Source organism: Sylvia atricapilla, chromosome 16 (genome assembly GCF_009819655.1).
Source record: "Sylvia atricapilla isolate bSylAtr1 chromosome 16, bSylAtr1.pri, whole genome shotgun sequence".
NCBI lineage: Eukaryota > Metazoa > Chordata > Aves > Passeriformes > Sylviidae > Sylvia > Sylvia atricapilla.
The window spans coordinates 3,632,484-3,647,577 of NC_089155.1; the positions used below are offsets into that span (position 1 = coordinate 3,632,484).

Here is a 15,094-nt window from a genome sequence, read left to right on the forward strand (position 1 = left end):
CTTCACATACACACAGATTTTTTTTTCTGCTGCACTGTTCTCACTTGTAAGAGCAATAAATCTCCCTCAGGAATTAATCTCATTTTAGTAAAATATGCAATGAAATATTTTGAATTCTGTCCTCCTAAAGCAAAGTTCAGCTTAAAGCATTTTTCATTTGGTCCTAAAATATAATGTCCCCTTTTAAAAACAACAAAAAAAATTCTTTAAGTTAACTTTCTACATCCTTTATGATTTTCTTTCCCATATTTGACTTTGGAAAAAAGGGAAAAAGGAAAACAAACCAATAACACTTTTTGGCACCTACAGAGCATCTTTTCCTTAGCCATAATTACCCATAATTGCCTGAAAGCATGGAGCTGCTCTGCAGGTCCATGGTCCTCCCAGGTCTCCCCATTCAGCTCCCTCTGGGTGTATCCATCTTGCCTGGTTTAACTTTCTGTCCAAAGAGTGGCTCAAAGTGTTGAAAGTTAATTTTGATGTTTGGCTCCATTAAATGAAGAGAGGCAGGTGCTTCCTCCAGGGTTATCCAGAGCTCCAGACACTGTGTGTGTCCCTCATTCCAAAATGAACCTGAGATTCTTGTCCCCTTTCTGTGGGGACAATTTTGGTCTCATCATTTTTGGTTCTGTTGTTACAGTGAGTTGACCCTTCCACAGTGATGTTCTCTTGGGAGGAGTCAGTAAACGTTCCCCTCTCAGGCATTTGCTCCAGGGTTTGCTTTTTCTTTGCTCTGGCTCCTAACAAGCTCAGTTTGCTGCCTGGAATTGCAAGTGTGAAATTGTTTCCCTGTATTTCATCCACATGTCCAGTTTAATCAGCTCTTTGTCTGTCTTTGTGAATTGCTCTAAGTATAAATTCTTTTGTTGTCTGTCTAACCACATGATTTACTGCGACTCCTCGTGCAGCTGCCTTGAGTGCAGGTAATTGGGAACATCAGCACACGGAGAAATATTCCCCCTTCCCTGTGTCTACAAAGGTTATATTTATTAATACAAATACAGCAGAGCTTTTGATGGATTCACTTGCAGAACCTTCTTTGAATGCAGATATGGGATTTGATGAATGCAGCAATGTGGTTGTGGGTTTTTTAGGTGTGTGGATCTCACCCAATGGATGAACAGAGTAAAACCATTCCTTTACACAGCTGAGTGAATATTTAATATATATCCAAGTCTTGGTTTTCAGAACTGCTCACACATCTGTCTTCACAATTATTATCTGATTCTACATTTAATTAAGACATGACTAAACCCCTTTTGACTGAGTTACTGCAGAATCATACCTCATATTTTTATGTTTCATTGCTATGATTCTATTTAATTGAATGTAAATCATGCTTAGGCCTGTGTTCTGCAAAGTGCTGCTAAACATTAATGCTGCTCTGACTGAGAGCCATGCTCCATAGAGCTGGTAGGGAGGAAATAAACTTAATGGACTCAATATTATACTTCTTTTAAAAAATCATTTAAAAATGAGCACAGCATGGCCAGCAGTGACCCCCATAACCCAGTGGCCTCTGCCAAGCAACTGGCCCTTAGAAGCAGTTCTGCAATTAACTGCATGCCAGTGCTGGGATTGCCAGAGCAAATCACATCAGCAGCTCGGCTCTGGAGTATCTCCTGTGACAGAGCCCAGCACCAGCTGTTCCACAGAAAGATCAAAATATTCCCCCGGTGGAAAATCATGGCATAATCTGCCCTCTGGGGTAGCTCCTTTCTGCGTCTGAACTGTGGAGCATGCTGGGAGATGGAAGGATTGATCTCTGCTATTTTATTGCCCTATCTAAAGTAACTTTGAATCTCCTCAAAACGATGAACATTTCTGATTTTGTTGGTTTTTTTCGATATTGCCTTGATGCCATTTTGCTGCTGGGAGTTCTGTGGGTAACATAAAGGAATGTTGCTCTGATTTAATTTGTATTTTCTTCCAGTTTCTGGGTTTTTCCATTTTTTATTTCCAGGGTTTCATTATCATTTTATTCTCCTTAATCTTTTATATCTCTGTTATGATCTATTTAATTATGTCCTGGTCTTGTCAGTTTTAGCTCATGCCTCAGTTTCCATGGATCAGATAAAGCCAAGGGAGTTTGTAGCTTCCAAGCAGGAAAATTATTTTTGTCATGGAGATACACCCTGCAAAGATCTGTCCCAAACCTCCCAAACCAGGTGACATTTGTGACCTGTCTCAAATCTCCATGAGGATTATGGTGACAGCAGTGAATTTAATGAATACAGAGCATGACTAACTTAAGGATCTAAACATTACATCTTAAACACAAAACAGAGGGCTTTTAGCAGCGGGAGTACATGTGATGCCATTCCATTTTTGATTATTTTAAGTATTAAATTATTCATTTACCACAGTGGGATTTTTGAGGCCAGGAGTTGCACTCTGTGTGTCCCTTTCAGGCCAGGGCACTCCATGATTCCATGACACCACCCTTGCAGGAGTCAGCAGATACACAGACCACTTAGAAACTCCTCTTTATCGTTACTGTCACTTTTTTCTCCTTTCCTTCCTTCAGATGATCACTCAAGAGTGAGATTGCAGCTGCTGGATGGGGACCCTCACTCGGACTACATCAACGCCAATTACATCGACGTAAGGAGACATTCCCCCTGTGACAAACCCCCTGTGACAAGCCTGCTCATGAGCCTGGTGCCTCTGACACAGGGACATGCTGTGGAGCTGATATGAGTGACAGCTGAACGTTGTACAAACACCGTGTTGTGACAGGGAGAAGGTTCTCAGTCTCCGGTTTATTTTGTCTGACCGATCTGGGCAGATGGAGATTTCCTGTGTTTGACAGATCCACCAGCATAAGTGGGACGTGGGCTAAGTGATGGATGCAGGAATCAATATCAGCCCCTCACAATAGCATTACTCACAAGGTTGTGGTGCAGAAGGCGTGTGTGTAAACAGATTGACTGGTTTTTTAAGTGTTATAAAACGACATTGGAAAGGCAGCCTCTGTCTCACAGAGAGAGGGATCCGATGCACGTGCACCTCTTGAACGCAGCTCTTAAGTCACAGCAACAGGAAATGTTTAGAATAGTTTCCTGAAAGGATAAAAGGTGCCCTCAGAATTTTCACAGAGACAAAATCATACCTTTCTTCTTTTCAAACAAGAAGATGCAGTGTTTTTCTTATCTGTTTTCAGCGTTACCCTCAGGTAACACAGGATTCATGTTTCTTTGTCGAAATAGTTTAAAAGTGCCCCATTCATTTCCTTAGGGTGAAGAGATTGTATTATTCAGCCTCAGCGAGATGCCTTCACTTAAAATCTCTCAGGGCAGCCCAGTTTCCCCTTCATTTATTCATTCCAAAACCAGTTAATTGTAATATATTATATAATTATACACTGTCAAGAGGGCTGCAGTTGGCACCTGGAAAGTATCAAATCCCTGTTGGGCTTTGTCTGAGCTGTGATCTCACAGCCACTCTTGTATTTTCTTGTTTTTCCAGGGGTACCATCGGCCTCGCCATTACATTGCAACTCAAGGCAAGTTCACTCTTGTATGTCTAAATGTTTGTAAAGCCACTGCTGGTTTACACTGTTACAGGAGCTTTCTATGGGGTGACATCATCTGATTTGGGGAACATCTGGAAATTTGCTATATGGGCAAAAGGGGCAAGGATATAGAATTTTCCAAGATCTTTGTGGGACTCAGAGTCAAAACCTCAGCTGCAGGAATAGAAAGTGGCACGGATTTAGAGGTGGCTGTACAGAATGTGTCATTTGTGCATCAAGTGTGAGAGCACAACTACAGGGGACTTGGTGGGGCTTGGGTTTGACTTGCTTGTGGTGGGGGGTGTGAATAAGCTGTGACTGATGAACCTTAGAGGGGAACTAGTAAGAAATGCATTTAAGCACCACCTTCTGTAAATCACATGATGAGTCTCCTATAAGAAAGGAAATAAGGTCAGGGAGAGGCTCTAGACTGACAAATCTCTTGTGAGCACTGGTTGATCTCCTATTGAAACCTGAAATTTTTCTGGAGGAAGCTTCAGAAAAGAGCTAATTCCTGCATATTTCCTTCCTCCTTCATAATTAATTGATATGAAACTGTGAAATGGTGTGCTGCATCAGGTATGGGTTACAACACAGCCTTAATACAGGTTCAGTGTGGGGTCCACCCTTGTCTCATCACTTATACAGAGTATAATATTATATTTTACTTATCACACCGACTGGAGCCATCACTTCTATTGCCACCATGCTGGAACCTTAAATACCTGCTGTGAGGAAGGGTCTGACCCCATAGAGAGCTCCAGGCTGTTTGTGGCTGTAACCCTGAATGACAGAGGGATGAGAGAGAGCAGGATCCTGTGGGAACAGGACAGTGGCTGGAGAGCAGCTGGAAGGGGTTATTGGCATTCCAGGCACTCTCTTGAGATGTCCTTTTTGTCTTCTCTCCTGCCCCAGGGCCGATGCAAGAGACAGTGAAGGATTTCTGGAGAATGATTTGGCAAGAGAACTCTGCGAGTGTTGTCATGGTCACCAACCTGGTGGAAGTGGGCAGGGTAAGGTGACACTCCCAGTGTGTAAACACAACCAGACCAGGGCTGTGTTTAACCCAGAGCTGCTGTTCAGAAGAGCTCAGCAGCAAAATACTTTTTGCTTCCTGCAGGAAGAGAATGAATTCAGCCACTCTGGGTTTTTCTGTAAAAGACTGGATTTTGTAATACTTAGCTGCTTTCCTTCTAGACTAATAAGGATTGTGTTCCTGCTGTAAGCCTGGGCTTTGGCAGAGTTATACAAATTTATGCTAGCTCAGAAGCTGTCTCCTTCCTCAGTACAGAAGGAAAAATGTACTTCTGTAGTAGTTATTCCTTATCTGATTATTTGAATGCTCCTCTAAAAATCCAGAGGAATGAGGATGTGTGTCTGGTGCTCCAACTATCAAAAGACCTCTTTACATGGCAGTCCAAAACCTGGAGTTCCTGAGGTCATAATTCTGTGGTGGTTGAGGTTTTTATGAATTCTGGGGCCACCCAGCAGTGTTAGCCTCCTAAACACCCACCAGTTCCCTCCCCTGGACTGGCCTGGACCAGACATTCCTGTGTCAGCACAAGGCAATTCCCAAAGCCCATCATGGGACCAAACATGGATAACTCAAAAGGTGAAGGCTGGATTCAAGAAATATGGCAGCAGAATGTGTGGGGTGGCTTTTCCCAGCATAGTTTTTTTTTTAGAGACATTCTCAGCCAGGAACTGGAGTTCTTAAAATTTTTTGTCCAGATGTTGTCACTTTCCATTGCTTTGGTACTAAGAAAAATTTGAATTATCGTTTACTCAGAGCCATTAGTAATTCAGCTGCTTTGTATTTGATTTCCCTTAGATCTCATGGTTGAATGCCAGCTGCTTCTGTTCATTTATTACTATTTATTCGATTTTACCATCTACTGACACTTCAGTTTGAAATAAATGCCTCTCTGTAAAAGAAAAAAAACCCAAACAACAACAACAAAAAAATCCACAACAAACCTACATTAATCATATTTAATATTTATAAAACCGCTTTCAATTATGACTGGAACTGGAACATGAAGCCTGCTTTGCAGCAGCTAATTGCTTCAGCTTTAGGTATTGTTCCACTCTTTCATGCTAGAGCATTTAATAACCTGTTAGTCTTTGTTAGCCTAAATATCCCTTCTGGAGCTTCACAGCCTTGCTTTTATTTCTTCTGGTGGTTTTGCACTGGGCTCCTAGAACTGGGATATGTTCACCTGCTCAGGAGATTTCTCTCTTGAGCCTTAGTTGAAGCCCGTCACAGCTGGTAAAATGCCAAGTCTGTGTCCACATCTGATAAAGAAAGCTCAGAGTCAAACAGATTCAGTGTCTTAACATGTATCCCACAATCCCTATGAACTGAAATTCTTTGGCTAAACAGAGTGAGTTCAGAATTACAGAACAGTAGCACAGATTTTTCTCAAAAGGGATGGTGGTGGTGACTGTCAGGTGTTCTGTACATCTGATATGAGCCAGGCACGTATGGAAAGTCAAAAGAGACTTATTAAAAAAAAAAATATCTAAATGCATCATTTCCATTCATATGGACAACAAAGGGAACTTTAAAAAAACCCTGCCTGTTGTTTCTGTGTATAGTAAAGGAATTTTGATATAATTTATACAGTTAATTTTGGCAACTCTGCACATCAGAAGGAAGCCCAATTTGCATTGGCTTCAGCTTGAAAGTGGAGGAAAATGTAGGTCAGCTCTGACTCAACTTGAACTAGTTCCTCTCAATATTTTTCCTTTTCCTCCCAGGTGAAGTGTGTTCGATACTGGCCAGATGACACAGAAGTCTATGGAGATATTAAAGTCACATTAATTGAGACAGAGCCACTGGCAGAGTATGTCATACGAACCTTCACTGTCCAAAAGGTAAGGAGGTCTTCAGGCAGCTGAAATTGTGACACACTTCATTTGTGCTCAGAAGCTCTGGGAAACACATCCAGAACGCTCTTGGAGGTGGGAGCTGTGCTATTTGGACAGGCTTCACTTTCAGCAAACCAAATTTTTGACAGGGGTTCCATTTTTGGACAAATGGTTTTACAGGAACATCTTGACGTAGCCACAAAAGTAGAATCCACAGTGCATAAAGTTTAACTGCATCCAAAAGGCAGCAGATAGCTGATGGTGTGCCAGGAATAATAACTGCCTTGTTTCACAGTGGCAAATGGTAGAGGAAAAAAGGTACCACTTAAACTGGATGCCAGGTAGGGTCCCCTTTCACCGGCAATGAGAATATAATAAGAGCAAGAGGATAAAAACTATCTCCAAACCAGCAGGATTTGGAAGATTTTGTTGCTTTTAATTAGAAATTGGAAGTCAAAGTGTCAGAATATTCCAGGGTCTGTCGAAATTACTTTCCAAACACTCAGTAAGTGGTTTTAAAGCTTTTCCAAAATTCCTGCTCAATGAACTTCAGCCACACTGGGAATATTGCTTCAGTTTTCTGACACATCAGCTCCATATTTCATTAAATCATTAGAAAACTTGGTGAGAAATGCTAATGCCAAAATCTGACAGACTAGAGGAGCTGCTGCTGGACTCCACCCACATTTCCTGTACAATAAACCACAACTGACCCAGAGTTCTGGGTTATTTTTTGCAGGGCAGATAAAGGTATGATTTCCACATACCAACAACTTGCTCTCCCCAGAAAAGATGGCTTTGAGTACCAATTTCTGCCCTTTTCACTGCCATCAGTATCTTAAACTGAGAATTTTTGGCAGGATGTGACAAAAATCTGCTCTTACCTGGGCATGCCCACTCTCAACATGTTCATTCCCCAGGCTCATACTTCAATGCCTCAAACAGGATTTCCGAGGTAATTTTTGGTGGTTTATGGCTGTAACACAAGAGGATGAGGGTACACACAGCCATGGAGTGCTGAGGTCACCCTGGTGAGGTGGGTTTGAATGCAGAGACCACAGGGTGGAACTGGGAGCTGGTACCCACCTTCCCAGCCCTCAGATGAGTGTTACACTTCCCTGGGAACTGGAATTTGGCTGAAAACATTTCCAGAGTGAAAAGCAGCTCTGGACGCATTTCCGTGCACAGTGAGAGCTCAGTGCTCGTTATCCCTCTGCGTCAGAGAAGGCAGCAGGGGAGCAGAAGACGCTGATTGGGGTGTGATGGCAGAGAAACAGAGGCTGTGTTGTCTCCTCAGAAAGGCTACCATGAGATCCGGGAGATTCGGCAGTTCCACTTCACCAGCTGGCCGGACCACGGCGTGCCCTGCTACGCCACGGGGCTCCTGGGCTTCGTCAGGCAGGTCAAGTTCCTCAACCCCCCCGAGGCAGGACCCATCGTGGTGCACTGCAGGTAGGTCATCTCTCCTCCTCAGCCCTTCCTCCAGCAGCTCTTCCTTCTCTTTTCTTCCCTCCTGGCAATAGCCAGCAGCTGTTTAAGGGTTAATAGTTTGTGCACCTCGCCAGGAAACAAAGGAGAATGTGGTTTTCTTCCCTAAAGTGGCAGATCTGGAGACAAGCTGGCATAAGTCTCCTTGTCCAGGCAGAATGGGAGGACACAGCCTCAGGCTGCACCAAGGGAAATACAGGTTGGATATCAGGAAAAAGTTTTTCACAGAAAGAGTGATAAAGTACTCAAATGGGCTGCCCGGGGAGGTGGTGGAGTCACCATCCCTGGGTGTGTTTAAGAGAAGACTGGATGTGGCACTGGGTGCCAGGGTTTAGTTGAGGTGTTAGGGCTGGGTTGGACTCTGTGATCTTGAAGTGTCTTCCAACCCAGTGGTTCTGTGAATTCTATGAGTTGATGGGAGTGGGTCAGAGAGGACCTTTCAAATGTAGGGAATGCCCCCAATGTTCTGTGCCCTGTTGGAAGCTCGTGGCAGGGCTGGGGAACATCTGGGACAGCCATTCCAGGCCCTCAAACCTCATGTGGCAGAATGGACAATACTGACACAAAACCAGAGACTTTTAAAGCAACTTTGCTTTTCTATAGCCCCATGTGGTGCAGCTCAGCTTTGTACCTGCATTAAAGGCCTCACCTGCTCTGGTGAAAGGTCTCCCTGCCCACAGCAGGGGTTAGATCTACATCATCTTTAAAATCCCTTCCAGTACAGACCATTTTATGATTTTATGTTTTAATGGTCTGAAATATTTGTCTGTCTGGGTCTGGCTGCCAGCCCTTGGGCACCTTGGCTTCCTGAAAGCCCAAGAGTAGGGTGGGAATCTCAGATTAAAAACTTGCCCAGGGTCTTCCAGCTAGCAAATAAAAGGAGTTAAGTGACTTCAAAAGCAAGGAAAAGCATTGCTACAAATGCAGTTTGGGTTTGTAGCAGCAGTTACAACTGCAGGGCTCAGGACATGTATAAGCTAAAGATGTGGCTTGAGCACAAGACTAGAGAGCAGAGTTGGCTGTCCCAAAATCTCACCCCTAATCCATCCACAGGAATTGCCTCTAGTTCCCACTCTGTGTCTTCAGAAAGAGAGAGAAAATACATCCCACAACTACTTTATAAAAGAAAATCAATTAAATTTTATCTTTTCTAAGCAGTTTTGGATTGGGTGGGTGTTTTGTTTTGTTAGATTTTTTTTTTTTTTTAGCAAGCAGTGAGTCAGTTTTATAATCAAGCACAGCTAAGCCTGAGGAGTTGGCAGAAGAGATTTCATTTACAGCTGAGGGCCTGAGTTTGCTGCTCTGGTGCTATGGCATGGGGCTGGCCCTGGAAGGTGTCTGAACCTGACTCATTGTCACCAAGAAAGCAAGGAGAGGCTTTTTATCCTTCTCATTTTAATGAAGAAATGCCATTTCCTCCATGTTATTTATCTGCTTTTGAATTTTAATGACTTGCTTTAAGTGGTAATTACCAAATTCTCCCCACCGACGCCTGCCTGGATAATATCACTGTGGGATATTTATGAAGTGCCAGGATCCTCTAAATATAGAACTGGTAAAACTATTTGTTAAAATTCTGAAAAGCTGAGAGATAAAGGGAGAGGAAATGCCACTTATTCATTAAAATTCTGCAAATGAAAAATATCTTCTCTCTATTCAGCAGTTGATTAATCTGGCCCATTAATTTATGGTCATTCATATCTCCTTGCTTTCGGCGCTGGTAGAGTTTTCAGTGCAGCTGAAGTTTCCCTGGTTTGAGCAGAGTTCTCCTGCCTCCTTCAGAGTGATGCGAAGAGACAGAGTAATGTGGAGAGTTCTCCTCTCTCCATCCTTCACACCTAAGCAGCTTGGATGATTTCCCGGAGGGGAAGGAGGACACGATGACAACACAGTTTTGCAGGAGATGGCCCAATTCTCACAAGCAGTGGGGAACTCTGAACTGAAGGGTTCAAGTAGCCTCGAGCTCCTTTCTCTATAATTTACAATCCATAACTTGAAATCACCCTCCTCAGGATCCAAACTCCTCTGGATTGCAAAGGGAAAAGAAGGATTTGAGGTGGAGGACTGAGCTCCTTCCATCATGCCCGCTGGAGTAAATGTATGCATGCCTTCCAGAGAGTCCCAGGGAAGAAAATTTCCGGTATTGTGTCTGGAATTTCTGGAATTGTGTTTGAAATTTCTCTAATTGTGCCTGGAATTTCTGGAATTGTGTTTGCAGCCCGGAGGCTGCTCTCCCCTGTGTGATGAGAGGTGTGCAGGTGACCTGACCTGTCAAATTATAACGAGTATTTTTGCAATATTTCGTTGATGTTCAATAACACAAACCTTTTGTTTCTGCTCCCCTTAATAATAAGAAATATTATTTCCCCTCCTCCCCTTAAATCCTCAAACAGAACAATGAATCCAGCAGGGAGCAGGGAGCAGCTCCCAGGAGGAGACAGCAGTGTGTGTGCTGTTGTTCTCTCCTCCACAGAGCCCTGCCTCTCCACACCCCCTTGGACACACACCCTCCTGCTTTTCCCTTTTGCAGTGCTGGGGCTGGGAGGACAGGGTGCTTTATTGCCATCGACATCATGCTGGACATGGCAGAGAACGAGGGCGTGGTGGATATTTTCAACTGTGTGCGAGAGCTGCGCTCCCAAAGGGTCAATCTGGTGCAGACAGAGGTGAGTGCCAGCAGCTCTCCCTGCACGAGGTGCTGCTTTCCTGTCAGCTTCTCTGCTCAGCAATTTATAAAGTCAGCAGTGGCTCGCTCTGTGCCCTGATTATGCAGAACTTTCAGTGGCTAAACATGCCCAGATTTGCACTGAATCAATTCACTGGCAGCTACTCGGGGCCTCCAAGACAGGAGGGCAAACCTTGAAGTTTAGATCTGTGCATTGCTGAATAATTTTATCCTCATAGTAGGAGAAAAGAGCTCCTGAAGCCTCTCATGACTCATTCATAGGAGCACTGCAGGCTCCAGCAGCACCTAGTGTATATCAATTACAAGCTAAGCAAACGAAACATCTTTGATTCAAGCTTTGGGTGCTGGTTCAGCAAGGTGCTCCATCACACACACAGTGTCTGGCAGCTGCACAAACTCCTGTGGAACTGTTATCCTGCTGCACAGGTTTTATGTGTGTTCCTGTGTTCCTTAACCCCTTTCCCTCCTGAGGGACAATAGCCTGGAACAGAGAAAGGCTGTTAACTTTGTTGGATTCCCCATAGTTAAGTTAGGGAAAGAGTTTTACCCAGAATACCCAAACCCCCGGGTTCTGAAGAAACCTGTTAATTCTGTAGTTGTACCAGGGAAGGTTAAATTGTATATTAGGAAAAGTTTCTTCATTTAAAGGGTTGTCCAGCCCTGGCACAGACTGCCCAGGGCAGTGGTGGAGTCACCATCCCTGCAATCATGGAGATGTGGCACCTGGGGACATGTTCAGTGGTGAATTTGGCACTGCTGGGTTGGACTCAGTGATCTTAGAGGTCTTTTCCAACCTAAACAATTCTGTGATTTTCTGGTGTTATTGGAGGTCCATCCTTGACCATTGCTGTGTGGACAGAGGGGTTTTTCACCCTGATGTCCTCCTCTGCCCAGCCCCATTTTGTCCCAACATTCCTGAGAGTGCAAACTCCCCATTTTCCTTGTAAATCTGAAGCAAACACGTGAGATCTCACGTTGGATGATGGATGAAATATGCTCGCAAAGCTGTCACACAGCACACTGTGCAATTTGTCTCCACGTGAAACAGAGCCAAATATGTATATTAGGCATGACTTAAGAAAAAAAGAAGAGTGGTATTTCATGATCTGTATTAAAAATGTGATTTTAATGTCTCCTTCCCTGTGCAGGAGCAGTATGTGTTTGTCCATGATGCCATTTTGGAGGCATGTCTCTGTGGCAACACAGCCATTCCAGTCTGTGAGTTCAGATCCATATATTACAACATCAGCAGACTGGATCCACAGACCAATTCCAGCCAGATAAAAGATGAGTTTCAGGTAATTTCATATGTCTCAGTCACTGCAGTTGGTGTATTGAAGGTGTTTAATCTAATTCTGTGTGTTATTTTGTGATTTCCAGCAGAGCAGACAAGGGGGACACTGAGCCAAGGTCTGATTTCAGTTGATTGTTGTTGTTGTACTACTGGGTCAGGCAGAGGTTTGTTTTTGAGCATGGACTATTCAGCCTTCAGCAAGGAAAAAATTGTCCCCATCACTACAACAGAGCAAGGGTACTAATTTTCACACATAATGCTGTACTTCTTATTTTAATGAGGATTGTGCTGTTCATTTCCTTCCATAATTTATACAGAAACATTTGTGCCTCAAGGTGCCTTATTATCCATTCTTGTGGCTCATATGGTGCTCCAAGCTTTGACAATCAACTTGTTGACAACCTCCCACACAGGGGAGAGAGGGAGCTCAGTGAGCATTATTTTGGCTATTGCTAATTTTCAATTAAATGTCAATGAATCCCACAGTTCGCTGCAGATGTTTTGCCAGGTACTTGGTGATGATACTCAAAATGATGGACAGTAAAACTCATAAGTGCTCCATTACTGCTCTTTGTCCAGGGCAAGCAACAAAATAGGGGCCCTTCATTTGTTTCCTGTTGCTGTTGCTTGTCCCACCCTGGGAAACGGGCCTGGGACACTCCAGCCATGGATCTTGTGCAGTTGTTCCTCTCACACAGTGCAGAATTCACCCAGCATTCCAAACACTGAACTAAGTTTTCCAGTGTTATTACCCATGAATCTTTAATTCTTTACTGTGAGGCTGAAGAGACACTGGCATTGGTTGCCCAGAGAAGCTGTGGCTGCCCCTGGATCCCTGGAAGGGTCCAAGGCCAGGCTAGAGGAGACTTGGAGCAACCTGGGATAGTGGAAGGTGTCCCTGCCCATGGCAGGTGTGGAATGGATAGGCTTTAAAGTTTCTTCCAAACCAAAACACTCTGTGGGTCTGTGATTTTGAGCCAACACTGATGTAGGGAAAAAAAACAAGACTGGGAAATTTGGAGCAAGGTGAGTTTGATAGGATAGAGAGAGACATCTACTCTTTGTTGAGGCCACTCATAGTCAGATTAAAAAGGTGGAAATTGCTTTAATTGTAGTAAATTCCCACCCCCTCTCCCAGGAAAGTATCTTTTACAGCAAGAGAATGTCTTTTGGGATCACCAGCCTTTTGAGTCAGAGGCCCCTTTTCCTCCCTCTCTGTGCAAAGGAAGAATGTGTATCTTTTATCTGCAGCCTTACAGGGAATCATCAGGGTTGGTATAGTGAGATAAAGGATGTGGATCCCAACTGATGGCAGTTCAATTAAAAAAAGATCTGGTTCTCTCAGGTGATAACAGGTCTGTAAAAGTGTTTCTGGTTCTGAATACTTGGCATGAAGGAGCCAGAGCTGAACTTCATCAAATGCCATTTAAAAAAACACTATTAAAAAAAAACCCACCTCTTTCTGGGTGTATTTGTCATGATATGAGATGGGATTTGTCACCTCTGTGCTTGTTCTTTTGAGCTGCCAGGGGCTGGCAGCTCCTGTGGGAAGGAACTGCTCCTCTGTGTTTTGCATAAGAGGTTTGGTGTCTGTCTCGTTGTAGAATCTATTTTTACAGGATTTTGGCTCAGAGCGTTCCTCAGCCCTGATTGTCTGGATTTAATGCAAAAGCTGCTATCTCTACTGCAATCTTTAGGAACCAGTTGATGTAACTATAGATCTGTGCTTGCAGTTTGTGGTATTTAGGTCCCACTGGCCCTGAGGTAAGGCTGGATGTGTTTCTCATGCTCTACATGTTGTCTGGACACACAAAAGCTCACTCTGGAGAGTTTTTGTAATCTGAGTTAGTACAGGAACAAGGGAGAGAGGGGAGCAGCATAAAATAGGCAGGAGTAAATCACCAGCAAGTCACCTGCCTGATTATCTGCACTGTCAGAGATCTGAGATTTCATGTTGTTTTTCCAGCCAGACTCCCTGCTTTCCATCTCCAGACAATGCAGAACCTGAATAATTTAGAGCAACTATATTATTTCAAGTTTTATACTTTGACACATTCTTTTATCTTGGATTGTTTGACCTTCCTCTTTTCATCATTTGTAACCTCTCTGTGGCAGAAGTCCAGCTCTTTGTAAGATTTTTTTTTTTTTTATTTTTTGGCCCCTAAATATTTTGTATTCTTCTGGCTGCAGAGAGTTCACTATAGGACTCCGTGGGCTTTGCTCAGGCAGGGGAGATGTAAAAGTGAAAATACAATGACATCAGACAGCCACTGATCTACCACCACTTAGGCACTGGTGCTAGGATGCATTCACTTTGATTTCTGAGTTTTGATCCTTGCTGACCAACCTGGACTGATTTGTCAGGGGGCCTCCACAATGGGGAACACAAAAGTAAAATTGATTTAAAGAAACATAGTCTGTCAAGCTGTGGGAAAGGCAGATATCACTCAAAGGCTGACAGCAAGGCCCCAGAGCTTAGGTATGACTATGTAAGTGAAGCATCCTGTGTCACTTCAAGAGGAAAGTGGCAATGTAAATAATATATGAAACAAATAGACTTTTCTGTTACAAAAACCTCAAAACTACATTTCATCTTAGGTTTTATTAGATAAGTCAGTTTGAGGGATCACCAGATGCTCTGAACACATTTTGGCCTGCTGGGTGGTCAGTACTCAGCATACACCTGCACAGGACTCATCAGAAGAAGGGGGAGGATTTGTGCTTCTACCCTAAGGATGGTAGAAACAGGAAGAGGTTTCACTTCATCACCAGCTCAAAGCTGCATGTAATACCTGTGACATCTATTTCTAACCACTAGGAAAGAACAGAAATGTTGTCTAGCTGCTCTGTGGGTTTAGAGCTGGAAATGTTTGAGAGGTGTATAGTGCTTTCAATTTTTGCTCGAGCTCACAATGTTTGGAAGGGTTCCTCAGAACAATCTGCAATACACAATGTGTTATAGCAGCAACAAGCTCCTGAGTGCTTCTTCCTTTTTATCTCTGGGACGCCAAATGTTACGAGGCTGTGTAACACAGAGTCCCCAGGCAGGTGCAAAGGAGAGCCCCTCCTGCAGAACCAGGCTGTTTTAAGCAGTTACCCTGTTATCAGTTACACCCCATTTAAGAACAACAAATGTAATCCAACCAACCACCATAAACCACAATGTGAGCACGTCAGGGTTATAGAACTCATTTTCTACTTCTAATTCAGCCGAATCACTTTCCCATGGCCCTTTTCTATC

The 15,094-nt window shown here is 43.6% G+C and overlaps 1 protein-coding gene across 1 annotated transcript in view; it reads left to right on the forward strand.

The window, feature by feature from the left end:
- Window positions 1-15,094, forward strand: part of PTPRT (protein tyrosine phosphatase receptor type T) — a 452,620-nt gene that overhangs the window by 421,457 nt on the left and 16,069 nt on the right. Inside the window, 7 exon segments of the mRNA XM_066331046.1 lie at window positions 2,528-2,604; window positions 3,469-3,505; window positions 4,430-4,527; window positions 6,275-6,391; window positions 7,683-7,837; window positions 10,404-10,539; window positions 11,708-11,857. Coding sequence (XP_066187143.1) covers window positions 2,528-2,604; window positions 3,469-3,505; window positions 4,430-4,527; window positions 6,275-6,391; window positions 7,683-7,837; window positions 10,404-10,539; window positions 11,708-11,857 — 770 coding nt within the window.